We start from the raw sequence: 27,403 nt of genomic DNA on the forward strand, positions 1-27,403 counted from the left end.
GATCATATACCTTCTGTTCCACATGCTAGCTTCCCAGTCCCATCAATCCCAGCAAGGGGGGAGTCCACAAGGTGGACATGGGGATTCAGGAGACTGGAAAGGTGAAACCATTCGTGGAGTACAGACTATGCCCAGTTCACTTTAATCTCATCTTTCATGGGGACTCCGGCATAGTTTCACACATTTCCCTTCCAATCTCCTCATGGCAGCCAGAGTGGTCTTTCAAAATGCAAATCTCATTAGGCAGCTCTTTTGCTTAAAACACCATAGTACAATTCAGTTTGCAGTGCTCTGCTTGATTTGGCCTCTGCTTACCCTTCCGACCTCATCAAGTATTTTCTCCACCCTCTGAAAATCAGCAACCCTGCCCGCTTTCCGTCCCTTAGATGTACTCCGCTCCCTTACCTTGTAGTGTACTCTCTCATTGCCTCCCACACTCACAGCACTTAGAACAGTTTGTAATCCTAGGTCTATTGTATGATTACTGGAGTAACATCAGGGATCTGGGGGTAAGGACTATGTCCATCTGGCACAGTGCTGTCGGGGCATGGCACAGAAATGGCACACAGTGGGCTCTCAATACATATTACCTGAAGCGAGAAATAAACTCAAAAAAAAGCATTCTAGGGGGCACCTGGGTGGCTTACTTGGTTAAACGTCCGACTTTGGCTTAGGTCATGAACTCATGGTTTGAGAGTTCAAGCCCCATATCAGGCTCTGAGCCTGCTTGGGATTCTCCCTCTCTCTCTGCCCCTTCCCCCTTCCCCCCACCCCCCCGCCCCAAATAAATCAACTTAAAAAGAAAAAAGCATTCTGGGATGCAACTGAGACTGAAAGTTTATTAATTTAATCTTGATTCAGTTCAAACTTATAGTAATGTTAGCAAACTGCCAGGTTTTATTACCAGCAGACATTACAACTGATTATAATATACTACAGACCCAGAGTGAATTAATGAATTGGCCTCCTGGGAGTTTGGCTAGCTTAATTGTGACAGACCATGAGAAGCAGATCAGCTTTCACTGCACTGGTGGATGGAATCTTGTCCTCTCGAGGCTGAGGCTCCGGCCCTGGTCTCGCTCTTTTCTGAGGCTGTGCCTGAGCAGCTGGCCAGCCAAGCACCCAGAAGACATCACTGTCTCATGTCTGAGAATCGTCCTCACACGACTAAGCTCAAACTAGCCTCTGTGCCTCTGAGTATGAAAAAATTTCCATCTCTGATACCTAGTGGTTTCACAGTCAAGCACAAAATCCGGGTGATGCTGACAATTCCTATTAGTAAGAACAGCTGACACATGCAAACAGGTTCACTTCTATCTTGGGAACACAGCCATATTTATAGACCTGATGTCATGCCTCCTGACCACACCCTGAGAGGCAGAAAGGGTGACAGTCTCCATGATGCCAAAAGGGGCTATAACTACTTGAAGAGTTAAGTCACCAAGTATTTGCAGAGGTGAGACAGTCCTTAGCTATTCTAACTCTTGCTTATTCTGAACCACAGTTTCTTCTTCTGTAAACTAGGGATTAAAATATGCCTTCTGGGATGTCAATGAACTAATACACGTGAAAGTATCTATCACAGAGCCTGGCACATGGGAGCCACTTCCCTCCTCTCTGCCAGCAGCAGCTCTAAGCCCTAGATGGATATTAGTGGCTCGTCAGGCACCACACCCCCCGCTCCCCCAAATACCATGAACGAAGTGATCACATTTCTTAATAGAGCCCCGAGGACTAACCCTGTGCCTACATCTCTTGCCCCCTTTGGTCTCACCTGCTCCAGGCAGCTCCGACAGGCTTCCTGGATCAGCTGCTCTGCGTCCACTTCTTCCCCCACATTGTCTCTCACATTCAGTGCTGCCTTCTGGAAGAACTAGGGGGAAGCAGAACAGAGGACAAGGTCAGAAGACCTGCTAATTTGCATCAACTTGAAGGAAATGGAATATAAAAGAGAAGCTTTTGTCTTACCCTCATACAGAAGGGAAAGGGATTATGAATGTGGCTTTGAGATCAGACAGATTTATTAAAAAAATTTTTTTTAAATGTTTATTTTTGAGACAGAGGGAGATAGAGCGCGAGTGGGGGAGGGGCAGACAGAGCGGGAGACACAGAATCCGAAACAGGTTCCAGGTTCTGAGCTGTCAGCACAGAGCCCGATGTGGGGTTCGAACTTCCGAACCACGAGATCATGACCTGAGCCAAAGTTGGACGCTTAACCGACTGAGCCACCCAGGAGCCCTGAGATCAGACAGATTTAGAGTCAAATCCTAGGTTCCTCACTTTATTCTCTCTTAAGGAGGGAAATAATCATGGAGATGCCCAAAGGATGGTCATTACAGCATTAATGTGTAAGCAGTACAAAACCAAAGAATAACTTAAATGTCCAATTATTGCTCAAATAAATCGTGGTATATCCATACCAGGAAGTAGTGTGCAAATATTAAAAACCACAGTAAGAAAAGGGGCGCCTGAGTGGCTCAGTCAGTTAAGCGTGTTGACTCTTGGTTTCAGCTCAGGTCATGATCTCATGCTGGTGAATTCGAGCCCCGCATCAGGCTCTGTACTGACAATGTGGAGCCTGCTTGGGATTCTCTCTCAGGGACCCTCTCTCTGCCTCTCCCCTGCTCACGCTGTCTCTTCTCTCTCAAAATAAATAAATAAACTCAGAAAAGAAAAAAAAAGATTCTCTCTCTCCCCCCCTCTGTTCCCCTCTACTGCTCACTGTTTCTAAAATTAAAAAAACAATCCCTTTCCTTTCCTTTTGAGAAAGAGAGCAAACAGGGGAGGGGCAGAGAGAGAGAGAGGGAAACAGAATCAGAAGCAGGCCCCAGGCTCTGAGCTGTCAACACAGAGCCTGATGTGGGGCTCAAACTCACGAAACATAAGATCATGACCTGAGCCGAAGTGAGACGCTTAACCAACTGAGTCACCCAGGCGCCCCGAGAATATATTTTTGACATGACAAGGCATTCAAGACATATTGCTAAGTGAAGGAAGCAAGGCATCAAACAGTTTCGTACAGAGTGAGTCTATTTATGTAAAACAGCATAAAGCAAACACAGACAAAAGAACTGTAAAAATTTTATTAAAGTAACAGTGGAGATATTATGGATGACTGTTTTCTTTTCTTTTTTTTTTTTTTTTTTTTGCTTATCTATAGTCTCTCAATTTTTACAATGTACCTGTATTACTTTGTATAGGAAAAGAGGAACAGCCCAGGCCAGGAAAGATCCCGAGCATAGAAGGTCCTCACTGAATTTTTTGCCCTATCTGAAAGAAATGTGTGGGATGGACAGCATGAGACTTGGCCAGGGCCCCAGGACACCAGAAGTCCCAATCAGCTGGGGAAAGGGAAGGCAGAAGGTTCTTCTATGGGGGAAGAGGGAGAGCTGGAGTCTGAAAACACTGAGGGACAGGTGATGAGCGGCCTCAGATGGAGTCACTGAGAACACATTCACAGTAAGAGTCCAAGTTGTGTCCTAAAAGAGTGTTACAGAAAAATGCTGGCATCTATAATCACTGCTCCTACTGTGGGAACGTACTTTCTTTCTCTTCTTCTTTTTTTTTATTTTAAGTAGGCTTGGGGCACCTGGGTGGCTCAGTCAGTTGAGTGTCCGACTTCAGGTCACGATCTCGCAACTCATGAGTTCGAGCCCTGCGTTGGGCTCTTTGCTGACAGCTCAGAGCCTGGAGCCTGCTTCGGATTCTGTGATTCCCTCTCTCTGCCCCTCCCCCACTTGCACTCTGTCTCTGTCTCTCAAAAATGAATGTTAAAAAAAATTTTTTTTTAATTTTAAGTAGGCTCCGTGCCCCCCAACTTGGGGGCCTTGAGATTAAGAGTCATGTGCTCTACTGAGTCAGCCAGGCACCCTCAAGGAGATATACTTTCATTTTATTTTATTTAAAATAATTCTTGGGGCGCCTGGGTGGCTCAGTCGGTTAAGCGTCCAACTTCAGCCAGGTCACGATCTCGCGGTCCGTGAGTTCGAGCCCCGCATCGGGCTCTGGGCTGATGGCTCAGAGCCTGGAGCCTGCTTCCGATTCTGTGTCTCCCTCTCTCTCTGCCCCTCCCCCGTTCATGCTCTGTCTCTCTCTGTCCCAAAAATAAATAAACATTAAAAAAAAAAAAATAATTCTTGAAAAATGAATCTATCAGTATCTGTATTCAGCTTTTTTTTTTTTTTTTTTTTTTTAATGTTGGTTTATTTTTGAGAGACAGAAAATGAGCAGGGGAGGGGCAGAGAGAGAGGGAGACACAGAATTCGAAGAAGGCTCCAGCCTCGGAGCTGTCAGCACAGAGCCCGATGCTGGGCTCGAACCCATGAACCATGAGATCATGACCTGAGCCAAAGTTGGGTGCTTAACTGACTGAATCACCCAGATGCCCCCCCCCCCCTGCTTTTTAAGTTTATTTTATTTATTTTGAGAGACAGAGAACAGGAGGGAGAGAAAATCCTAAGCAGTCTCCACACTGTCAGCATGGAGTCTATGTGGGGCTCAAAATCATCAATGGTTAGATCATGACCTGAGCTGAAATCAAGAGTCAGATGCTTAACCAACTGAGTCACCCAGGCACCCACATTTTATATTTGGCAAGGCCAAATGCCTGATATTATTAATGTCCAGCCAAGGAAAAGAGTGAGAAAGTGTGGATTAGAAATCTCACGAGATGAAGAGGAAAATTCTTCAGGCCAAATTAAATGAATGGTCACAGTTTCACTTTAGAACAAAACCCTAAGAACTAGAGATTAATGCTGGTATTCAGTGTTGAGTATTGGCTAAGTGAAAGCTAGTTAAAACAGTCTGGATTCTTTACAGCCAGCAGGGGAGATGGCAGTGTGATGAATATACAGGGGGGACTGTAAGTGATCTCTGGACCTGAGAATGAAATTTGGTCCTGAATAAGGTGTTCGCAAACGCTGCTGGGAGAAATACAAAATTGTACGACCTTCTGGAGAGAAATTTTCTCGGGGCAAAAAATGTTTTCCTTTCTAGCCACCAATTCCATCGCTAGAAATTTATCCTCCAGAAAAACTCTCACAAGCGAATAAAGATGTATACTCAAAGTGTTCAGTGTAGCACTGTTTGTAATAGATAAAAATTTGAAATAATCTGAATGTTCTTGAGACTATCTAGTTGTGGTACATCCATACAATATGCTATTCTGCAACTATTATGAAAGAATCAGGGTGGGGCACCTGGGTGGCTCAGTCGGGTCAGGCAGCCGCCGACTTGATTTCGGCTCAGGTCATGATCACATGGTTCGCGGGATTTCACCTCGCTGACAGTGAGGAGGCTGCCTGGGATTCTCTCTCTCCCTCTCAAAATAAATAAATAAACTTAAAAAAAAAAAGTATCAGGGCGACGGGGCGCCTGGCTGACTCAGGCAGTAGAGCACGTGACTCTTGACCTCAGGGTCTTGAGTTCAAGACCCAAGGTAGGCACTGGGATTACTTAAAAAAAAGAAAAAAGGAAAAGAATCAGGGTGAGCTATTATGTACTGACCTAAAAACAGGACCAAATTATATTGTTAAATGAAAATACTGAGTTGCAGAACAGTGTGTGTAAAATGATGCCACGTAGTTTTTGAACATGGGTGTGCGCACACACACACAAATAAGTATGGGAGACTACGTAGTCCCTGTTAACAGTTTGGTATCTCTGGGAGGTTTAAGTGACTTTAGGTTTTTACTTTTCAAAATATTTGTATTATCTTTTCCCCAATATTTTCTTATGAAAAACTTCAAACGTAAAATTGAAACAATTATTCAATCAGTGACTAGCTAACATCTACCACTTAACATTTTGTTACATTTGCTATAACATATCTATTTATTCATCCCTTTGTCCATCCATCAATCTATTTTATGAACTATATTATTAGGATATTTCTTTTAAAAAGAGGGATGCATTTAGTCATCACACAAATCAATAACGATGAACAGATGAACAATGTCTCAGATAAGATCAGTCATGGCTAGAAGTTACTACCCTAAACATTTTTAAAACAATGGATAGACAGAAGAGGTCAATCAACAGTGTGAACTTATCTGAAGCAGTGATATAATCAAGTCTCTTATCTGAAAACAAGGGTGATAAGGAGATATACATTTTTTAAGTTTATTAATTTATTTTGTGAGACAGAGAGCACGAGGTGGGGGAGGAGCAGAGAGAGAGAGGGAGAGAGAGAATGGGGGTGGGCAGGGGGTAGAGCAGAAAGAGAGGAAGATAAAGAATTCCAAGCAGGCTCTGTGCTGTTAGCCCAGAGCTGGATGTGGGGCTCGATAACACAAACCATGAGATCATGACCCGAGCTGAAATCAAGAGTTGGACGCTTAACCGACTAAACCACCCAAGTGCCCCAATAAGGAGGTATCTCGACAGACTACATAAGAAGGGAGCACAGAGCCACAAATTGTGTTCATCCAGCATTTGTCCAGGAGAGAAAGTTCTTGAATCACGGTATCCACTATTGGGAAATGATAAGGAAAGGGCTTTGGAGACCGGCAATCCTAGACTGACTCCTGGCCTAGCCTTTTCCTAGTGGATTAACCTCTTTACTTCTGCATATGTAAACGTGTGCAGGCATGAGAATACATGGTGCATTCTGGAACATGCAATATTTAGGGGTAGTAATAACCGGGTATATGGGGAGGGGTGGCTGGGGTCTGATCACAGTGGGCCATATACGCCATGTTAAGGAATCTCGATTTCACCCAGAAGGCAATGGAAAGTGACCGAGGGATTTTAAATAGGGAAGTGACACCCTGAGATTTACACCTTAGATGTCACTGGCAGCTGTATGGAAGGTGAGTTGAAAGAGTGGCAGTTACAGCCAGAGCCTGGGTGAGAGAAGATGAAAGCCTGAACCAAGGCAGAGGCAAGGAAGAAGACAGGTGATGAAGGCATGTGTGACGGATGATGAAGTGGAAGGTACAGGACTCCGTGACTGGATGGGGAAGGTGAAGGAAAGGCAGAGTTCTTGGTTTCCAGTTTCTAACTGAATGGTAGTCCCATTCAAACTTCACACTGAGCTCCAAAACTGAGCTCCCGATTCCCTCGCTCGTTCCTGCTTTCCTCATAGCAAGTCAGTGGCAATGCTATTTTTATAGCTGCCCAGGGCAGATAACTCAGAAATTGTTTACTTCTGCTCTTTTACCCCACACATCTGAATTGCCAGCAAATCTTGTTGGCACCTTTAAAATACACACTAGAATAGAACAGAATAGAATAGAACAGAACAGAATAAAAATAAAATAAAATAAAATAAAATAAAATAAAATAAAATAAAATAAAATAAAATAAAATAAAATAAAATACACACAGAATCTGGGGTGCCTGGGTGGCTCAGTCAGTTAAGCATCTGACTTGATTTCGGCTCAGGTCACAGTCTCGTGGTTTGTGGGATTAAGCCCCACGTTGGGCTCTGTGCTGACACAGCTAAGCCTGCTTGGGATTCTCTCTCCCTCTCTGCCCCCACCTTCCTCACCCCCCACTCATGCACAATCATGTGCGTGCGCTCATGGGCTCTCTCTCAAAATAAAAACTTAAAAAAAAATGCACATGGAATCCGACTCCCAACACCTTTACTGTTAACACTCAAGCCACTATCATCTCAAGCCTCCTAACTGGTCCTCCTGCAGCTGCTTCTTTTCACATCAGAGTGACCCTTTAAAAATATTCAGATCAGGGGTACCTGGGTGGTTCAGTTGGTTAAGCATCTGACTTCAGCTCAGGTCATGATCTCATCGTTTGTGAGTTCGAGCCCTGCGTCGGGCTCTGTGCTGACAGCTCAGAGCCTGGAACTTGCTTCAGATTCTGTGTCTCCCTCTCTCTCTGCCCCTCCCTTGGCTCACACTCTGTGTCTCCCTGTTTCTCAATAATAAATAAACATTAAAAAAATTAAAAAAAAATTCAGATAAGTACTCTGCTCAAAACTCTCCAAGAGCTTCTATTTTACTCAGAGTAAACCCCAAAGTCCTTACTGTGGCCTCAAAGGTTCTGCATGAAAGGGGCCCCTATTTCCTCTCTGATTACCTCATTACCCTCCTACTGGGTCAGTTGGTTCTAGCCACACAGGCAACTTTGTTGCTCTTTTTTTTTTTCAAAGTTTTATTTAAGTAATGTCTACACCCAACATGGAGCTTGAACTCATGACCCTGAGATCAAGGGTTGCCAGCCAGCCTTCTCTTCTGAGCCAGCCAGGGGCCCTGACTTTGTTGCTTTGAATGTGCCAAGCATACTCATGCCTGAGGGATTTTGCCCTTGTTCCCTCTACCTGGACTGCTTTTCCCTGATGTGTCCACATAGCTTGTATTTTCCTCACTTTATTCAAGTCTCTGCTCACGTGTGGCTTTCCTAGATACACTCTATGAACTAGAACTGCTCCCCACTGGTCACTCTCCCCCTTCTCTCTGGTGTTCCTAATGCAGTACATATCAGTTTAAAGAGAACAAGGACACTGTCATTTTGGTCATTGCTACATCCTCAGTGCCTTGAACATTCAGTGCCTGCTATTATGGTGGGTTCTCAGTAAATACTTCTTGAATGATTAAACAAATACAAGAAGAGGAAAAGGTTTAGGAAGAAAAACAGTTCAGTTCTGAATATGCTGAGTTTGAAATATCTACGGGACAATCAGGTAGAGTCATGTAGACGTTTATTTATAGGTCTAGCAAGGAATTTTTAAAATTTTAATTAATTTAGAGATGGAGGGGGGGGGAGGAGCAGAGAAACAGGGAGACAGAGAATCCCAAGCAGGCTCTGCACCATCAGTGCGGAGCCTGACGTGAGGCTTGAACTCATGAACCATGAGATCATGACCTAAGCCAAAACCGAGAGTTGCATGCTTAACCAAATGAACCACCCAGGTGCCCCAAAAGGAATTTTAAATAATAATAATGGTGATACTACTAAACAAATAAAAACACTTGTTCGAAGCACAGTGCTGAGCACATTACACTTAAATCATTTTATGCTCATAATGACTTGACAAAGAGGTATTCAAATTACCCCCCAAAGAGGGGAGAAAAGTTCTCAGGGATTCAGAATAGGAAACCTTTACACATCTGTGCACTAGAGAGAGCCAGGGGGATTGTGATGCAGGAAAGACCTGTCCGTGAATCTTTGTCCGTCTTAATTTTTTACTGCTGTGTCCCTCTCACCTTCATGTACTTGTTGAAGACAGTCTGGATCTCCTCATTGATGCTAGGCTGGAGAACAGCTCGAAGGAGGTCCATGGAGATAGCAGGATCTGTGAAACTGCATTCAGGAGGGAGACATAGTTAGGGATCATGTCCCAAACATATCTTTCCTGGTCTGCCCAGCCAATTATTGACATAAACTCCTTTATTTATTAAAAAAATTTTTTTTTAATGTTTATTTATTTCTGAGACAGAGCATGAGTGAGGGAGGGGCAGAGAGAGAGGGAGACACAGAATCAGAAACAGGCTCCAGGCTCTGAGCTGTCAGTGCAGAGCCTGACGTGGGGCTCGAACCCATGAACCATGAGATCATGACCTGAGCTGAAGTTGGACACTCAACCGACTGAGCCACCCAGGTGCCCCTATGTTTATTTATTCTTGAGACAGAGACAGAGCATGAACAGGGGAGGGGCAGAGAGAGAGGGAGACACAGAATCCGAAATAGGCTCCAGGCTCTGAGCTGTCAGCACAGAGGCTGACGTGGGGCTCAAACCCACAGACCATGAGATCACGACCTGAGCTGAAGTCGAACGCTCAACCAACTGAGCCACCCAGGCACCCCTGACACAAACTCCTTTAATGAGAATAATAGATAGCTTCTACTGAAAACAAGCTATGTGCCCAGATGTAGTATACACTACACAGATGTATGGCTTTATTCCATTTTCATAATAACCTGTGAAATGAGCATTACTTTTCTAAAAAAAATTATTTTTTTAATTTACACCCAAGTTAGTTAGCATATAGTGCAACAATGATTTCAGGAGTAGGTTCCTTAATGCCCCTTACCCATTTAGCCCATCCCCCTTCCCACAACCCCTCCAGCAACCCTGTTTGCTCTCTATATTTAAGAGTCTCTTATGTTTTGTCCCCCTTCCTGTTTTTATATTATTTTTGCTTCCCTTCCCTTATTTTCATCTGTTTTGTATCTTAAATTCCTCATGTGATATTTGTCTTTCTCTAATTTCACTTAGCATAATACCCTCTAGTTCCATCCACGTAGTTGCAAAAGATTTCATTCTTTTTTACTGCTGAGTAATACTCCATCGTGTGTGTGTGTATGTGTATGCATATACATATATATATATATATATACCGCATCTTCTTTATCCATTTATCCATCGATGGATATTTGAGCTCTTTCCATACTTTGGCTATTGTTGATAGTGCTGCTATAAACATTGGGGTGCATGTGCCCCTTCGAAACAGCACACCTGTATCCCTTGGATAAATACCTAGTAGTGCTATTGCTGGGTTGTAGGGTAGTTATATTTTTAATTTTTTGAGGAACCTCCATACTGTTTTCCAGAGTGGCTGCACCAGTTTGCATTCCCACCAGTAGTGCAAAAGAGATCCTCTTTCTCCGCATCCTCGCCAACATCTGTTGTTGTCTGAGTTGTTAATGTTAGCCATTCTGACAAGTGTGAGGCGGTATCTCATTGTGGTTTTGATTTGTATTTCCCTGATGATGAGTGATGTGGCGCATTTTTTCATGTGTCGATTGGCCATCTGGATGTCCTTTGGAGAAGACATTCATGTCTTTTGCCCATGAAATGAGCATTCTTTTTTTAAATGTTTTATTTATTTTTGACAGAGACAGAGCACGAGTGGGTTAGGGGCAGAGAGAGAGGGAGACACAGAAGCAGAAGCAGGCTCCAGGCTCTGAGCTGTCAGCACAGAGCCTGATGCAGGGCTCGAACTCACAGACCACAAGATCATGACCTGAGCCCAAGTCAGACGCTCAACCTACTGAGCCACCCAGGCGCCCCGAAATGAGCATTATTCTTAAAGTGTTTTATGAAATACAAAATCTATATGCTTTAACAAATAGTTTTAGTGAACATCCATTTAATCACTACCCAAGTCAAGAAATATAATCCACATCCTATAGGCCTATCTTGTACTCTCTCCCTTCACGGAGATAAATACTACTAGCCCCACTTTTTTCTGAACCTCCATGCTATTCTTTCTTTTTAGCAGTTTATTTATTAAATTTTTTAAATGTTTATTTATTTTTGAGAGAGAGAGAGAGAGAGTGAGTAGGGGACGGGCAGAGAGAGAGGCACAGAATCCAAAGCAAGCTCTACACTCCGAGCTGTCAGCACAGAGCCCAATGAGGGGCTGGAACCCATGAACTATGAGATCATGACCTGAGCCGAAGTTGGATGCTTAACCGACTGGGCCACCCAGGCGTCCCTCTGGATCTCTTTATAGCCCTCAACCACAGAGCCAGTGAGTGTTAGGGATCTTAGGCACGGTTGAATCCATGACTACCCCTCATTTGGTACATCAGTTCAGAGGAGACAATGATTCAACCAAGGTCACACAGAGTTACAGAATCTTAGTCTCCTCTTTCTTAGTCCAGCGCTCTTTCCAATGGCTCATTATCTCTTCTCAGCTCGGTGCAGTGGGGACCCCAAAGGTGCCATCCAAGCCAATGCCTGGGAGGTAAATACGCAAGACCAGCCTTACCTTGTCGTCATCTGTGAGCGGCGGCCCCTTCGCTGCACCTGCCGGTGCTTTATCATTATGTTCCAAGGGTTCTGTGGGGACCAAGGGAACGGGTGTCACTGAGGTCCATGACACTGGGGTGGAGGGTGGAGATGAACTTAAACGTAAACATCCCCGCTTCTCTGGGACGGGGTTGGCGGGAGGGCAGCGGTTGAAAGGCCCTGCCCGGGAGGAGGAACTGAAGAAAAGTTTCCTGCCTCGAAAGGTCCCAACCCCACCTTTTCTGGAACGGCAGGAGGAAGGTAACCAGTGTTTACCGAGGGGCTGGCTACTCTGGGGCCGGTGGTGTGCTGGGCGCTTTCCTCGTACTTACACCCCATCCCCACAACTTTATGAGGCAGGCACTAATCATCTCCATTTTACAGAAGAGGAAACTGGAGCTCAGGGGTTGGCAGGACTTGCTCACGTCACCTAGCTAGGAAGGCGGCATCAGAATTTGAATCCAGGTCGTTGGACTGCGAAAACGCCAACTCCCTGGGCAGCAGCACCAGCCGCCGCGTTCTCTCACCCGCGGGCCAGGGTCCTGGGAGCCCGAGGCCCAGCCGGCCCGAGCCCAGGCCCAGCCCCGGCCTCCCCGGGGGCGCCCTCACCGTGAGAACCAGCTGCCCCGCTGCGCCCGCGTCGCCCAGGTCGGGGCCGCCCCGCTCTGCCCCGCTGGGTCCCCGCGGCTGCTCGGCGTCGCCAGTGGCCCCCATGGCTCCCCCGGCCCCCACAACTTCAGACCGACTCTACCACCGGCCGGAAAGTGGCCTCGTGACGTCATTGCAGCGCGCCGTTCGCCGGCCCGGAAGCGCGCCGCGGGGAGCTGCGGCGTTTCCATGGGAACCAAACGGCTGCGTCTCGCCAGGGTCTGAGACGCCTACAGGCGCTGAGTGCGCGGTCGCCGGGGCTGCGTCCGGGGCGGGGCCGCGCCTCCCGTGTAGGCTGTGGGTGTTTGGTCCCGGAACGCTCCCGGTTGGGTCAAGGCCGGTGGAGAAGTGTGGGGCAGGAGGAGGGCAGCAGGCTCCCTGGGCTGGGGTTGGGGAGCGGGGGGGGGGGGGGGGGGGAGCACAGCGGCGCCTACAGTCCAGTCTTTGAAAGCCGTAGATTTTAATATGCCTCGTACTCATCCCCCGGAATGGAGGGAGTGGGCCTACTACGGGTACCCGATAACCCAACAAGAGGGGGTCTGGCCCATGCCGTCCCAAACGCTTACCCACCGGGGCCCTCCAGGCCTAGACGCCAGGGGCTGCCTCTAGCATCTGAAGACATCATAATGAAGGTTGGGTCTTGGCCCGTGGACACTCCAAGTCCCAGGGAGCTAGGCTTCTATCCCCAGAGGGGTGATTCTGGGATGGGCAGGGGATGCAAGGGGTTAACAGCTATGGAGCTCCTCTTAGCTCTGGCTTAGAGGTAAGAGGTCCGTGAAGAGAACTGGATCGATTTATGGGTGGTAGAGAAAGTTCTTTTTACCAGGTCACAATATGGGGGAGTAAAAAGTACACGAGTTTTACATGTAGAAAGATCTGAGTTCCAATTCAATATGATATGGTGATTAACAACATTGACTATGCAATTGGGCTGCCTACCTTTGGTCTACTACTAACTGACCCACGTTTCTTTCTGTGCCTCAGTTTTTCCATCTGTAGAGTGGGGATAATAGTACCTAACCTATAAGATTGCAGTGAGGGTTAACTACATGCAGTTAATTCATGTAGAGCACTTAGAACTGTGGCGCAAGTAAACCCTCAGGCAATGTCATCTATTGTTACTATTAGTAAATTCTGGTAGCCACTACTTACTAGCTTAATGACCTTGGGCATTCTTTCTCAACCCCTCTGAATCACCTTTCTTACCTCTGCAAGATTATTGTGAGGATTAAAATAAATAATACAAATAAAGCAGATGTTAGGTCGTCAACAAATGTTAATTATCTCCGTGCTCCCACATCAGCCTTAAAACGACGAGGCAACTATATGGCACCAAACTCTGGCTCTATTAAGGAGATTTTTACTTTGGGCCTTGAATTTCCTCTGCCCTTTAACCTTACTGGGCTAAGTAGCGTCAGTGGATACCATTAAATATCATACCTGCCTAAAGTCGCAAATAGTACAGACAGATAAAAAGAAGCAGAGGAAGAGGAGATAAAGGAGGGTATATATTGTCTAGACTACTTGAGTCATAGCAACTTCTTTTGGATCCTGTCAGCTTGCTTTCACACAATCCAAAAATGGCCTGTATGGCTAGAGGGACCAAGATGTAGGTTTTTGGTGCATTTGTATTAGTTGTGAACAAACTCAAACATGGCTTTACTATAGGTTTTTTGTTTTGTGTGTGTGTTTTTTGTTGTTGTTTTTTTTGTTTTGTTTGTTTGTTTGTTTGGGTTTTTTTTGCTGGTTTCTAAGTAGTCTGTTCCATTCTCTGTTTTCTGGGTTGCTAGGATGAACAGGAGCCACAGTACATTTTATTAGCTTTGGTTATTATTAAGTCGTGTCTCTGGTCGTTCCCTCTGTCACTTTGGCTGCGGCTGGGTCCTTCCAGAGCTCCTTTATCTAGTGGCCCTCCCTACATTTCCCCAGCTACTGAACAGGTTCCTCATCATCGTCCAGGGATGTTGTGTGTATTGCATTACAGAGTCTGATCACCATCATCACATGTGCCTTTTGGGAGTGCCAGGAATTTTCCCACACACCAGCGACCAGTCACTTTTCTTTTTGTCAGGAGAAGACATCCTGGGGGATATTGCACAAGGGGAGACTTTGGGGCTGGGTTTGGGCCAGTCTCCTAGTCCTGCCCTTCCTTTGGTTGATGCTCTGGGCAAGGTGTATACCTCCGGCCTGGACTAAGTGCTCATCTCACTTCTCAGCACCATCGTCATGTTGAGCTGCCTTTTCCTCCTGAAGGCATTTCTTGCTCTTGGGTCCCTGATATTCTGGGTGGCTTCTGGAGAGCATGGTGAGCTATTACTTGGATTCCTTGGCTGACAGTAATAGAAAGTGACTAAGGAGAAATTATCCCCTGCCTCTTTCTGAAGTGAGAGTCCTTATTTGTGGAAATGGTGATCCCTGTAGGACAGGACTGGATGTGTAGATTCTCAGGACAGCCAGGGTAGGTCTTCCTGGCTTGGAGGTAGGACTTCCAGTCTGGCTTACTAGAGGTTCTAGGTTTTCCCTAGGGCTCCTTAAATGGGAACAAGATCACCCCAACCTTTCCCTCTCTTTATCCACAAAGTGGCTGGTTGTTTAGTCGTGGTGGGCGCGTGTCACTGGTTGTGTGGGGGGAGGAGAAAGTGGTTGCAGAGATATTGGACAGGAATGTTTGCAGAGCCTGAAAAATCCTTGAAGTGCACTTGGCTTTCATTCCCTGTTTCTTGAGGCCCAGCCAGTTACCCCAATCTCGCATGCTATCTTTTGCAGTGAAAGAAGGAGAATGCCCTCCTAATAAGAACCTGTGCAAAGAGCTGTGCTGGGGGGACGAATCATGTCCGGCTGGGCAGAAGTGCTGCAGCAACGGCTGTGGTCGGGTCTGCCGAGGAGGCATTCCGAAGGGTATGTTGGCTGGACGGGCAAAATCCAGGTGTGCTTTCTGACCTTGCCTCTGGGCTAGAAAGACCTGGAGAACTTCCTACCTCCTAGATTGCTCTCTCTCTCTCTTTTTTAATGTTTATTTTTGAGAGAGAGAGTGTACGTGTGTGCAAGCTGGGGAGGGGCAAAGAGAGAGGGAGACAGTCTGAAGCAGGCAGAGCAAAGCCAGATACGGGGCTTGAACCCACAAACTGCGAGATCATGACCTGAGCGAAAGTCAGACGTTCAGCCAACTGAGCCACTCAGGTGCTCCTGGATTGGTTCTTGAGATCTAGCTTGCTTGCAGACCCTCCTCCCCCTTTTGGGGTCTTTAATCACTCGGTTCCCAGTTCTTTGTCTTTTATCAGGAAAGAACACATAACAGATGATCTCTGTCTTTTATTGTTATTTTATTTATTTATTTTTACTTTTTTAATGTTTATTTATTTTTGAGAAAGAGAGATGCAGAGCATGAGCAGGGGAGGGGCAGAGAGAGAGACACAGAAACTGAAGCAGGCTCCAGACTCTGAGCTGTCAGCACAGAGCCCAATATGGGGTTTGAACCCACGAACCGTGAGATCATGCCCTGAGCCAGAGTCAGGCACTTAACTGACTGAGCCACCCAGGCACCCCTATTGTTATTATTTTAATGTTTATTTATTTATTGAGAGAGTGAGAGAGAGAATGAGTGCGGGAAGGGCAGAGAGAGAGAATCCTAAGCAGGCTCTGTGCGGTCAGTGCAGAGCCCAACGCGGGGCTCGAACCCACAAACTGTGAGATCATAACCTGAGCCAAAATCAAGAGTCAGATGCTTAGCTGACTGAGCCACCCAGGTGCCCCTCTGTCTTTTATTTGAACTTGGGGTTCCTGTGAAGACTGGAGGGCAAAGTTGTGCAGGGAAGACTGTTAAAGGTAGATGATCAAAAGGGGCACCTGGGTAACTCAGTTGGTTGAGTGTCTGACTTCGGCTCAGGCCATGATCTCACGGTCCATGGGTTCGAGCCCCATGTCAGGCTCTGTGCTGACAGCTCGGAGCCTGGAGCCTGCTTCGGATTCCGTGTCTCCCTCTCTCTCTCTCTGCACCTCCCCTGCTCACATTCTGTCTCCCTCTCTCTCTCTTAAAAAATAAAATGAACATTGAAAGAAAAAAAAGGTAGTGATCAAAAGAGTAGACCCCCGAGCCAAGCAGGCTTTCCATGCCTCAGGTAAGCTTTACACTTGATCTTAGCCAAAAGGCCGAGAAGTGATTGCCTTAGGTAAGCTTTAAACAGCTCTTTGTAAGTGTTAAGCTTTTAAGCCTCAATTTTCTCGTGTGTAAAATGGGGATAATTGTTGTGAGAATCAAATGAGAGGTTCCTGGCACAGGTAAACTCTGTAAACCTTATAGTAAATGTGAGCTGTTATCACTGTCTCTGCTCTAGCACTAGAGCTGAGAGTCCTAAAGAAGCTCAGGGCTTCCTTGCTTTGATTTTCCCTTTTGCTACACCCGTGGGTGCCACCGGGCACCATTATCTGTCTCTCTCTCTCTTTTTTGAGTGTGTGGCTGTCTCCCTTTTTTGCTACAGGGAGGAAAGGAGATTGTCCCAGGGCTGTTCGGAAACAATCCTGTTTCCAAAGGTGCGTCACTGATGAGACTTGTCCAGGTAGAAAGAAATGCTGCGCGTTTGGCTGCAACAAGAGCTGTGTGGTCCCAGTCTCTCAACCAAAGCTGGGTAAGAAGCGCTACCTCGGGCCCCATGGGCTCTTTGGGGGCCTGCTTGTTTCTTTCTCAAATAAGCCCATACCATCTTATTGCTGGTTTTACTTTACTTTGAAAAACGATAATTAAGTGCCTGCCATGTTCTGAGAACTTTTCTAAAAAAAGATAGATGAAGGGTTACCAGCCATGGTGATCTGTGGTATGTGGTCCAGGCAGGCAGAGGAGGCTGCCAGGATGGAAATCTTGGCGTGTCCTTATTGGCAGGCAGATTTGAAGGCTGTTGGCGAATTCTCAATTCCCCTTGTCAGCTGCAGTCCTCTCTATTAATTCTTAGCTCGAGAATCTGCAGGGAGACAGCAAGATAGAATCTCGGTACCTATGCGAGGCAGCAAGCGTTTCCCTGCTCACTTGCTTCTGAGGCCTTATGTCCCCTCTGTCCGCACCTAGGATGGCCATCTCCTACTGGAAATGTGCCCTGTTTTATTCTGGTTCTGGTAGAGAGGTGTTTGAAAGAGATTTCTCCTGCCTTTTGCAGGATTCTCATGCCCCAAATTCTCCGTTTACACATTATGTCTTCACCAATTATTTGTTGAATGTTTATTGTTTCCTAGATCTAGCATGGGCTCCGGGTATATTGTGGTTAACAAAGGGGCTCCCATCCCGGCCTTCTTGGAGCTCGTGGTCTGGTGCGGGAGAAAGAGGTTTCCCAGATGAGCAGGTGAACATACGCTTTCCAACTGTGAGAAGGATATGGAGGAAAACTAATGGGTGCTGAGAGATAGAAAGAGGGGGTGCTGGCTTTGGACTGGGTGGTCAAGGAAGGCCTGTCTGGGGCAGTGACATTTCACCTGGAGTTGAGGTTAGCCAGGCGAAGGGTGTGATGAGCATCCCAGGAGCTTTGCCACATTAGAGAAATCGAAAGAAAGCTGGTACGGTTGGAGTAGAGACAGGGAGGGACCGGATGCTTCTTGCTGAGGATGGAGTCCAGTCAGACCAGGGGGTTGGCAGTGGGGACGCAGGAAAGGTGACACAGTGGAGAGAATTTGGAGGTCAGGAGGTGGAAGTGACAGAACTTTCTGCTCGATTGCTTGCCTCCTCCTTCGTGCCCTGAGAGGCCCTCCCCCGCCCTCCGCCCCCGCCAAAGGTATTAGGAATTGACGATGTGTCTGTCTCCTGTGTCTAGCCCCTTCTCATTTCTCTCTTGTTTCCAGATTTTTATGGTTAATTTTGCTTGTTTGTGCTTCCAAATATATTTTATTATCATACTGTCTATCACTCTGCCCCCCCCCCCAATACAGAGGCTATTTTTATTGGAGAAGTGTTAGATGTATACATTAATTTAGGGACAGCTGATATTTTTATGTTGAATCTTTGTCTTCCCACTGTCCAAGTGTATTTGGTGTGTTTCAGGGTATTTTATAGTTTTAAAATACTGTTTGATAGGGTTTATTATCTTCTTTGTTGTCTTAAATGGGGTCTTACATCATTCCTCCCATTATGTTTTCTGAAGAAACTGGAACCATTCTCTCCTCTGAGTGCATGTGGCAGAATATTACAGTAGAAAAGAGTAGGTTTTGGTTGTCAGAGAGCCGGGTTCAAACCTGAAGGCTCACCAGTTACTGGCCAGCGTGTCCCTGGTCAAGTGTCTTCTGCTTCCCCGAGCCTCAGTTTCCTTCTCTATAAAATGGAAAGAATAAGCCTCGGAGGTTGTTGCAATGATTCAAAGTATGTAAGGTGTTTAGTAATACATTACACACTTAGCTTCCTTCCTCTCGCCTACTGAGGCGGGCTTCATCAGGAGTACAGTTTCTAACCAACTCCTTTTGTTGCGAATCAGGATTGCTTTCTCCTCCCCTGATCACTCCCTCTCTGAGACCCTGAAACTCCACAACATGTGACAATCTCTTTCCTTCTGGCCAAACCTCCCCAGGCGGTGGGCCCCTTCCCTGTAACCCAGTGGGGCTGTGTCTGGCTTAGGCAGGTCTTTTGGGCGCCCTGCCCATAAAAGAGAATAGAGGGTTGTACTCCTTGCCAGGACTCTTGAGGCCCAGCTCTGGAAACAGAGCCTGGGAATCTGTGTTAGGCGGGTCACTCCCTGCCAGCCGGTAGGGCCCAGCACAATCTTCCCAGTGTGTGAAGCTGATGGCTGAATTACGGGGGCTGAGGGTGAGGCTGGCACCCAGGCAAGGCACTTTGTGAGCTGGTCTGGGGCCTGGCCAGCCCTGATGGGGATTCCTCTTCCCTTCGAGCCAGGCAGGCTGCAGTAGTGATCCCCCTGAAGCTCTCCCAGAGTGCACTGGCTGAGTGGGGTTCCTAGACTGGCCAGCAGCGATCCTGGTTGCTGTGTCCATAGTTAATGACTTTTCTATAGCTTCAGTCCTGCACTGGCCCACTCACCCAATGGGACTGGTTGCCATACTCAAGGTCACAGGAAGCCGTCTGTCTTGGGCTCTGGGTGGTTCCTGCTTTCCCTCAGTTCTGACATTGCCAGAGGTTATGACATTACCATTGTCAGTGCTGGTCTGTTTGGTACAGTGGAGGGACAGTCAAGCCTCCAGAGGGCTCAGGGCAGACTCTGGGACCTGCTCCCCTCAGGCAGTTCTCGTCTGCACCTGCCTCTGAGTCTTGGCTTCTCTGCTTTCTGTGTGGCCTCAGGAAAGTCCTTTCATCTCTCTGAACCTCACCTTTGTCATCTGTAAAAGTGGAGATGAGGAAATTTACCTCAAAGTGTGGTAATGTAGTGTCTTAGTCCTTTGGGCTGCGCTAACAGAGTGTCACGGGCTAAGTAGCTTATAAATAACAGCAATTAATTTCTTATGATTCTGGGGGCTGAGAAGTCCAAGATTAAGGTGCCAGCGTAGTCAGTGTCTGGTGTGGGCCAGCTTCCCAGTTCACACACTGCTGTGTTTTCACCGTGACCTCACATGGCGGAAGGGCAATACGGGCATCATCCCATTCATCGGGGCTCCCCTCTCCTGGCCTCATCACCTCCCGAAGGCCCCATCTCCTAAAACCATCACATTGGGGGTTAGATTTCAAGATACGAATTTTAGGGGAACACGAACATTCAGTCCGTGTCATACAGTTTGGAAGAAATGTATTTAAAAAGCCGGAACAAAACCTACCAAATAATGCTTAACAGCTTAGACTGTGATGCCAGTGCCTCCCTGTTCAGCTTTCCACCTGTCTGAAGTCTGGCCTGTCTGTTTGCTCACTCACTTATTTGCTCATTGGAAGTACAGAAGTGTGGAAGGAGAGTCCTGGTCCAGTTTTCATTTAAAAAAATTATTTTATTTTATTTTTTAGACAAAGCATGCACATGGGCAGGGGAGGGGCGGGGGGGGGGGGAGAGAGAGAGAGAGAGAGAGAGAGAGAGAGAGAAAATCCTAAGCAGGTTCCATGCTCAGAGCACAGCCTGATGGGGAACTCCATCCTACGACCCTGGGATCATGACCTGAGCTAAAATTGAGTCGGATGCTCAACCAACTGAGCCACTCAGATGTCCCCGGTTTTCATTTTAAAATCACCACCCTGCTGGTGTGTGAAGAATGGATGGATGGGGCAAATGTAGCAGATGGCAGGCCAGTTAAGAGGCCGTTGTGGCAGGCTGGGGGAGAGGTGAGCACGGTTTAGACCAGGGTGGTGACGGTGTGGACGTGGGAAACTGGCAGGCTTGGAGTACTTTTCAAGGTCGAGTTGACAGGTGAAGAAATAAGTGGATGTGGGTGCTGAGGGAGAGGAAGTGTCAAGAACAGTGCTTAGGTATGTGGCTTGAATAAGTTGAGTGATGGGAGCACTTGGGGAGGAAGAGGTATTGGAGCAAAGATTCAGATTATGGTCTAAGAGTTGTCTCCTTTGGATCCCTCATGATCCCCTCTCTCACACCATGAAACGTGATCACTCTCCATCACCTGTGACCACTGTTTTGCTTATTACAACATGTGTATTATATCCTTTGGACAGATGGGTGGCATGGGCTCCCTGTGTGCTTGGATGACCTTTTCCTGAAACCTCACTGCTGGTTGTTGAGAAAAGAGTTAATGTAGCAGGCCTGAGATTGATGTTCTTAGAAAGGCCTGGCTGTAACATCGGCCCTGGCTGGCTTCTGGGAAGTTAGATTTTTGAGAGTGTTCCTACCACCGTAACTGGTAAGAGTTGTATCTGCTAGGCAGAGAGTGCCCCGTAAAAACCCTGAGTCTCTCGTGAGCATTCCTGGTAGACAACACTTCACATGTGTTTTCATGTGTCATGTGATTCCACCGGAAGAAGACTCTTGGTGCCTGGTTTCTTCTGGGCTTTGCCTCATGCACCTCTTCCCTTAGATGATTTTGCTTTGTATCCTTCTGCTGTAATAAATCATGGCCATGAGTCCAACTGTACTCTGAGTCTTGTGAATCCTAGCAAATCACCCAGCCTAGGAGTTGTCTTTGAGACTCCCAACACACTGGTTTATTGATACATTTTCCTAATCCCTAAAACTGTCTACCACTAGGTCTTCTCTTTTGTCAGAATTGAGCTAAGCAAGTCCTAGCTCTTATAGATTCATTTTTGGGTAATCCTCGTGGAATGTAGGGAGTCATAATGATGTGGTTTAAAGGGCACCGGATCTAGTGTCAGGGCTGGGAATTTGGGACCCAATTCTGCCACCATTGACCTCAGGCCAATCCTGCCCCCTCTTCCTGGATGTCTGTCTGTCTGTTTGCAAGAGAAGTAGGTTTGATAGCTCTGAGGGCCTGTCTTGGCTTAAGAAGTTTTGAGGTTTTACTTTTCTGCCAGCACCTGGAGTCCTTCCCTCAGATATAGTGGAAGGTTGGAGCTGGGGCAGCAGTAAAGCCTATGTCCGAGTATTTCCTGGGCTTCATTTTTTTATTCCACTTTTTTTCGGTGATAGCTTGGGGTCTTGGGATAGAGATATATTTGCAGGGTGGGGATGACCATTCCCATCCTGACTCTCTTCCCTATTTCTCATCCTGGTTCCTGGTAAGATAACTGTGAGGTGCCTAGAAACCATGCGGTATGAGGAACTGAGTTTACCTAGTCTGGGAAAGCTGAGATGGTGAAGGGCAGAGGATCCTATCTAAGGGGGATGGCACAAGCCATGTTTTCCTCAGGTCTCTGGGGATAGGACAAGGGCCAATGGATAGAACTTCTAGAAAGCCAGATTTCAGTTGAGTATAAAGTACAAGGATGGGATAGTCCGGCTTGGAGGTCGTGACACCCCTTTCCAGTGTTTGAGCTGAGAGTAGGGAATTATTGGTAGGGATTTAGGCATCAGACATGGGGGCCCATGCTGGGCCCTGGTCAAAGGGCATATGTTCTGACCTTCAGAGCTTTAGCCTGTTCCCCAAGAGTCCATTCAATGCTTCTGGTATTTGACAAAACCCCAGGGACCTCAAGGAAGCCTGTCGTGGAAGAGAGTAGAGGTTTGGTCTCAATGCCTGGTCCCGGGGATGAGGGCAGAAAGTGCATAGTGCTCCTGGCATTGGTCACTTTGGGGCCAAGCTCAGCAAAGTGGTGAAATCTGGGAAGGGTGCTGCTCAGTATAATTCCGTGAGGAGTTATGTTGCTAGGTTTTCTCACCAGGAAGATTGTTTTTATGCCCAGCCTTCTTAACTGTAGATGAAAGGCTTTGTTCTTTGTTAAATAGATTTTTAGTGTTTGTCAAACAGGAGGGGAGGTGTGGAGGGGTACATCGGCAGTTACAGTGGCCATATTTCCTGGATAAAAAATCAGGTTTGAAGGGCGCCTGGATGGCTCAGTTGGTTAAGTGTCTGACTTCGGCTCAGGTCATGATCTCACAGTTTGTGGGTTCGAGTCCCCACATCAGGCTCTGTGCTGACAGCTCGGAAACTGGAGCCTGCTTTGGAGTCTGTGTCTCCCTCTCTCTCTGTCCCCTCCCCACTTGTGCTCTCTCTCTCTCTCTCTCTCAAAAATGAATAAAATTTTTTAAAAATCAGGTTTGATGTGATGTGCCATTGGCCTAGAATCTTTGAAAGGGGGGCTGTTCAGGAAAATCCTGGGATGCAGGGTTATTAGACCTTGATTGTTCAGCTGCACGTGTTCTTGGAGTCCAGCACTTGCTTTTTCCATCACGGCAGACTTCCCGGCAGCCATATGCATTTGTACTCACATGTTCTTACTCAAAGGTCCTGGGCCGGTCCTGCTTTGGTTTTCTACAATGCTTTTAATTGCCTGCCACTTCTTTTCTCCATTTCAAAAACTTGAAACAAACACTGGGATGAATGAATCATGGTGAATCAGTTTGTTTTGGGTGTGACTTCTTAGGGAGTGCCTGCTCCAGAGGACCTGGCCTGGTGCCTGCGTGTTTTAAGGATGGTGTAGTAGAAAGAGTGCTTCCTTGCAAACCAAGAGGCTGAGTTGTGTCCTGCTTTGCCGCTGACTCACTCTGTAGTTCTGGGCAAACCCCTTCACTTCTCTGAGCGTCATTATCTTCATAGGGGTGGTGAAGGGGCGCATCAGGGATGTTTGGCTGTGTGCAACAGAAAATTAACGGAGTCGGTATAACATTTTTCTCATATAGCGAAAGGTCCTGAAGTAGGTACCAGGGCTGGTGTGGTGGCTCCATGATGCTAACAAGGGTGAAGTTATTTTTTTCTTTCTCCTTTGCATTCCTTGACTTTGTCCTCATAGTAGTTGCCTCATGGTTGAGAAAAGACGGCTCTACCTCCCTGTGTTATGTCTGTCTTTGCACTGGAAGAAAGAGAAGCCAGGGGGCAGTTTGAAAGGAGCATTACCTGGGTCGGGAATGCAGAATTTTCCCAGATTATGTCTTCATTTCTGGTCCCTCTAGTTACAAGGTAATATGGGGAAGCAACTCACTGTAGCTGGCTGGGCTCATTGACTCTGCACGAACCTGTGGCTTTATTAGCAAGTGTTTCTGTTGTCCATGGCTGCATAACAAACACTTCCTGAACTTAGTGGCTTAAAATCCCAGCGATTGACTCTTTCTCACAGCTGTGTGGGTTGGCTGAGCTTAGTTCTCATAACCTACATGGTGCAGCCATGTCACTCATGAAGCTGCCTGCAGCTGGGAGCTCAGCGGGGAACTTGACGGTGGCTGGAATGTTCAGGATGCCTCTCTTCATGCGTCTCTTCGGGGCATCTCATCATTCTGCAGTGGAGCCCAAGCTGCTTCACAGCATAGCGGCTGGTTTCCAAGGAGGCGGTGGTGGTGGGGGGATTGTTTTAAGAGGATGAGCCCCAGTATGCAAGTGCTTACCACGCCTCTGCCTGCATCACACTTGCTGGTGTCCTGTTGGTCAAAGCAAGTCCCTTACAGCCCAGCCCAGAGACAGTATGGGAGGTGTGGCTCACTGGGGGCCACCATCTACCACAGGAAGGAGGGACGGAGAGTGACTGTGGGGCTGGCAATAGGTACGTTTGCCACAGTGGGTTAGACCTCACCAGTGTTTCCCAGACTGCAAATCTTGAGATCAGTTTAGTAGTTGACGGCCAGCATTAAAAAAAAGAAGAAATAGACTATAGAGTATATACATGTGTGTACATAAATATATACGTTTGAGGCATGCATACGGATTAACATACACAATGAAAGATGTATTTTGCACTCAAGAGTCACAGTGAAAATAACCAGAAACACTGGGCTTGAACACCTCTGGTCCCCAATGCTATGATTCTATGGCAGAGCCTGGAGGTGAATGTCCGGCTGACCCCCTTCCGTGTAAGGAGCTGTGTGATGGGGACGTGTCCTGCCCCCAGGGGCTTAAATGCTGTAGCACCGGCTGTGGCCACTCCTGCCGTGGAGACATTAAGGGAGGTATGTTGGCTCCTTGGGGAAGAAGTCCTGAGTTCCAGGGTGGGATGGGGAGGGAGCCATCTCTGGCCTTCCTGTCTTTCCCTTTCTGGAGGGGGGGTGGTGGTGAGAGTTCTCATGCTTCCTGTCCTCCTAGCCCCCCAGTCCAAAGCAACCCCTCTTTCTAGGGCCCAGGGGCCCATGTTGGCATTGAAAGAACTAGGGGAAGGCAGTGTGGGTTAGTTAGTAGGAAGGGTCCTGAGGCTGGAAGATGGGCAGTGTGGCTTCTGGGCTTCATTCTGCTGCCGACTGGCTCTGTGACCTCAGGGAAGCAAACTCCTCTCATTGAGCCAGCTTCTTCGTTTGTAAAGTGAGGGAGTTGCCCAAGATCAGGATTTTCTGACTGATTTCTTAGCAACACGTATGCAACAGATAAAAGCATTGCTGCTCTGATTTCTTTGTTTCTTCAATATATTTTAAAAAACAAAGACATCTTTTTGAATGCTCCTTTTCTACCAGACTGTAGAACTCCATTAAAAATTTTTTCCTTAAGTTTATTTATTTTGAGAGAGAGAGAGAGAGAGAGAGAGAGAGAGAGAGCACGTGCACGAGTGCACAAGTTGGGGAGGAGCAGAGAGAGAGGGAGAGAGAGAGAATTCCAAGCAGGCTCTGCCCCGACAGTGCAGAGCCTGAAGTGAGCTTGATCTCACGACCACGAGATCATGACCTGAGCTGACATCAAGAGTCAGATGTTTAACTGACTGAAGCACCCACGTGGCCCTGTAGAACTCCATTTCAGAATCACTGGCTCAGATGTTGTTTTTAGACAACACGTGGATTCCCAGGCAGGGTTCAAGGTTCTGAAGACAGATTCTCTTCCTTACGTAGCTTAGAGTTTATCAGGGAAGGTAGACGGATCAGGCATCGTGATAAATTCTGATGAAAGGCACACAAAGCAGGGCACCAAACCTTGTCTGGCAGACAAGGCCTCCCTGAAGAAGTAACACTATAAGGCCCAGGTGTGGGGGAGAGAGTGGTGGTCTTGACAGACTCCGAACAGCCCCGCCCACAGAGCCGTCAAGCCCCGAGGGACCACCATAGGGAAACCTGAGATGCCATTTGAAAACTATTGGTCCAGATGCTCTCTTGGGGACCTGCCTATTCTCAGAGGCTGTAGCTTCCTGGTTTCTCAGCCGGATGTTTGGTTAAGATCTAGTTACAGTCAGGGATGGATTCATCTGGAGCCTCTGAGTCTCAGTGCCAGTCGGAACGTGGAGTCCATGGAGTCGACTGTCCTGTCTCTTTACCTGTGCCTGTTTATCTCGCAGGGCGGAGTGGTGATTGTCCAAATATTTTGGTGGGCTTGTGCATCGTCAGTTGCATGACGGATGAGAACTGCCAGGCCGGGGAAAAGTGCTGCAAGTCAGGCTGCGGCCGCTTCTGTGTCCCACCAATTCTGCGAGCCGAAATGGCCACAAACCCCAGCTGGACCCTCAGGTCTGATTCTGAATTAGGTGAGTACAGCCTGTCATCACTGAAAACAGCCAGCTTAACTGCTAGGTGCCGAGCACTGGCTTAGGTGCCGGGCAGGGGGCTTCAGAAGGTCGAGACAAAGTTCTTGCCCTGCAGAGGCTAGTTGGGAGAAAAAGGTCACGTGTCACAGATGAGACTCCTTGAATAGACGAGCTGGGGCTTCTAGGCTCTCTGTGTGGGAGTGGCTCCTTAGGAAGGTCTTTCTGCCAGAAGTGGGATCTGATCTGGGTCCTAAAGGCTAGGTGGGCAGTGACAGAGGGAGAATAGCACAGAGTACACGCTGGACAGCGAGTCTGGTGGTTAGCAGGCACAGAGGGTGGAATGTGTGTGACATGTTTGGGGAACTGGGTGGGGGTGGGGCAAGTGTGGGTGAAGGAAGAGCTGGGCTGCTTTCATGCCAGGAGATATGAGGTTGGTATCTGAAGGAGTAGAGTCTTCACCACCAGTTTGGACTGGATTATCTGGGAAGCAGGGCACCATTCGAGGCTTTGGGGAGCAACGTATGCCATGCTTCTCTAGGGTGTAGAAGGGAAACCTCTCTAGGGTAGAGGGGAGCTGGAGCCAGGAGGGCACAGTTGTGACCTGATGTTTCTTCTTTTTGCAGAGACCCGGGTGTCCTAGCTGTCCTGAGCTGCTACAGGGGGCTTTTTCTGGCTGCCAGGAGAGGGAGATATCCTGGGGCTGTGACCCTCCGGGGGGCTCTCACTGCCCTCCCTGCTCTGCTTCTGTTCCTGCTGCTGCCCTGAGCGTGGGAATATAGCCGTGGATTTGGGCAATGGTGTTCGGTGCTGCTTGTCCCCAGTAAAGGCTCATGCTGACCTTCTTGTCTGTGCTGTTTGAGGGCTAGGATGAGGAGAGAGAGCTAGGGGGTCTGAGCATGGCTGCAGGATTATGGCACCTTAGGCAATCCATCCTTTCTGAGAACACTGAAATGTTGCTGCTCAGGTGGGGAGGGCAGAGGAGGGTGGGAGCTCAACAGACTTGCCCCAGAAGTCTCTCTCAAGCCTCAGGAGTGGGACCCTCAGGCCTCTTCTTGGGCCTGCTGACCTTTCTTTTATCAGAATGTGAGTTGAGCTTGGAACTGGTTTACTGCAGTCGTTTGGATGTTCCTACCTTGGACCTCCTTCCTTAGGGGCTGGCC

General features: G+C 47.5%; 2 protein-coding genes across 2 annotated transcripts in view; one reads left to right on the forward strand and one right to left on the reverse strand.

Annotated features, from left to right (window-relative positions):
• DNTTIP1 (deoxynucleotidyltransferase terminal interacting protein 1) overlaps positions 1-12,413 on the reverse strand; it is a 27,120-nt gene extending 14,707 nt beyond the window's left edge. Inside the window, exons 1-4 of the mRNA XM_047068770.1 lie at positions 12,305-12,413; positions 11,676-11,746; positions 9,165-9,261; positions 1,775-1,873 (exon numbers count right to left, since the gene is read on the reverse strand). Coding sequence (XP_046924726.1) covers positions 1,775-1,873; positions 9,165-9,261; positions 11,676-11,746; positions 12,305-12,409 — 372 coding nt within the window. The 5' untranslated portion in view covers positions 12,410-12,413. The remainder of the gene's footprint in view (positions 1-1,774; positions 1,874-9,164; positions 9,262-11,675; positions 11,747-12,304) is intronic.
• WFDC3 (WAP four-disulfide core domain 3) lies at positions 12,408-27,020 on the forward strand. Its single transcript, XM_047069137.1, has 7 exons — positions 12,408-12,633; positions 15,110-15,241; positions 16,822-16,968; positions 17,671-17,673; positions 24,622-24,753; positions 26,058-26,243; positions 26,867-27,020. Exons 1-7 carry the CDS (start codon positions 12,408-12,410, stop codon positions 26,881-26,883), a joined length of 843 nt encoding a protein of 280 aa, XP_046925093.1. The 3' UTR covers positions 26,884-27,020.
• The last annotated feature ends 383 nt before the right edge of the window (positions 27,021-27,403 follow it).

This window comes from Lynx rufus, unplaced genomic scaffold (assembly GCF_022079265.1).
Source record: "Lynx rufus isolate CCGP_SWC_20201006 ecotype Redwood Valley unplaced genomic scaffold, mLynRuf1.p SCAF_8, whole genome shotgun sequence".
In the NCBI taxonomy this organism is placed as follows: domain Eukaryota; kingdom Metazoa; phylum Chordata; class Mammalia; order Carnivora; family Felidae; genus Lynx; species Lynx rufus.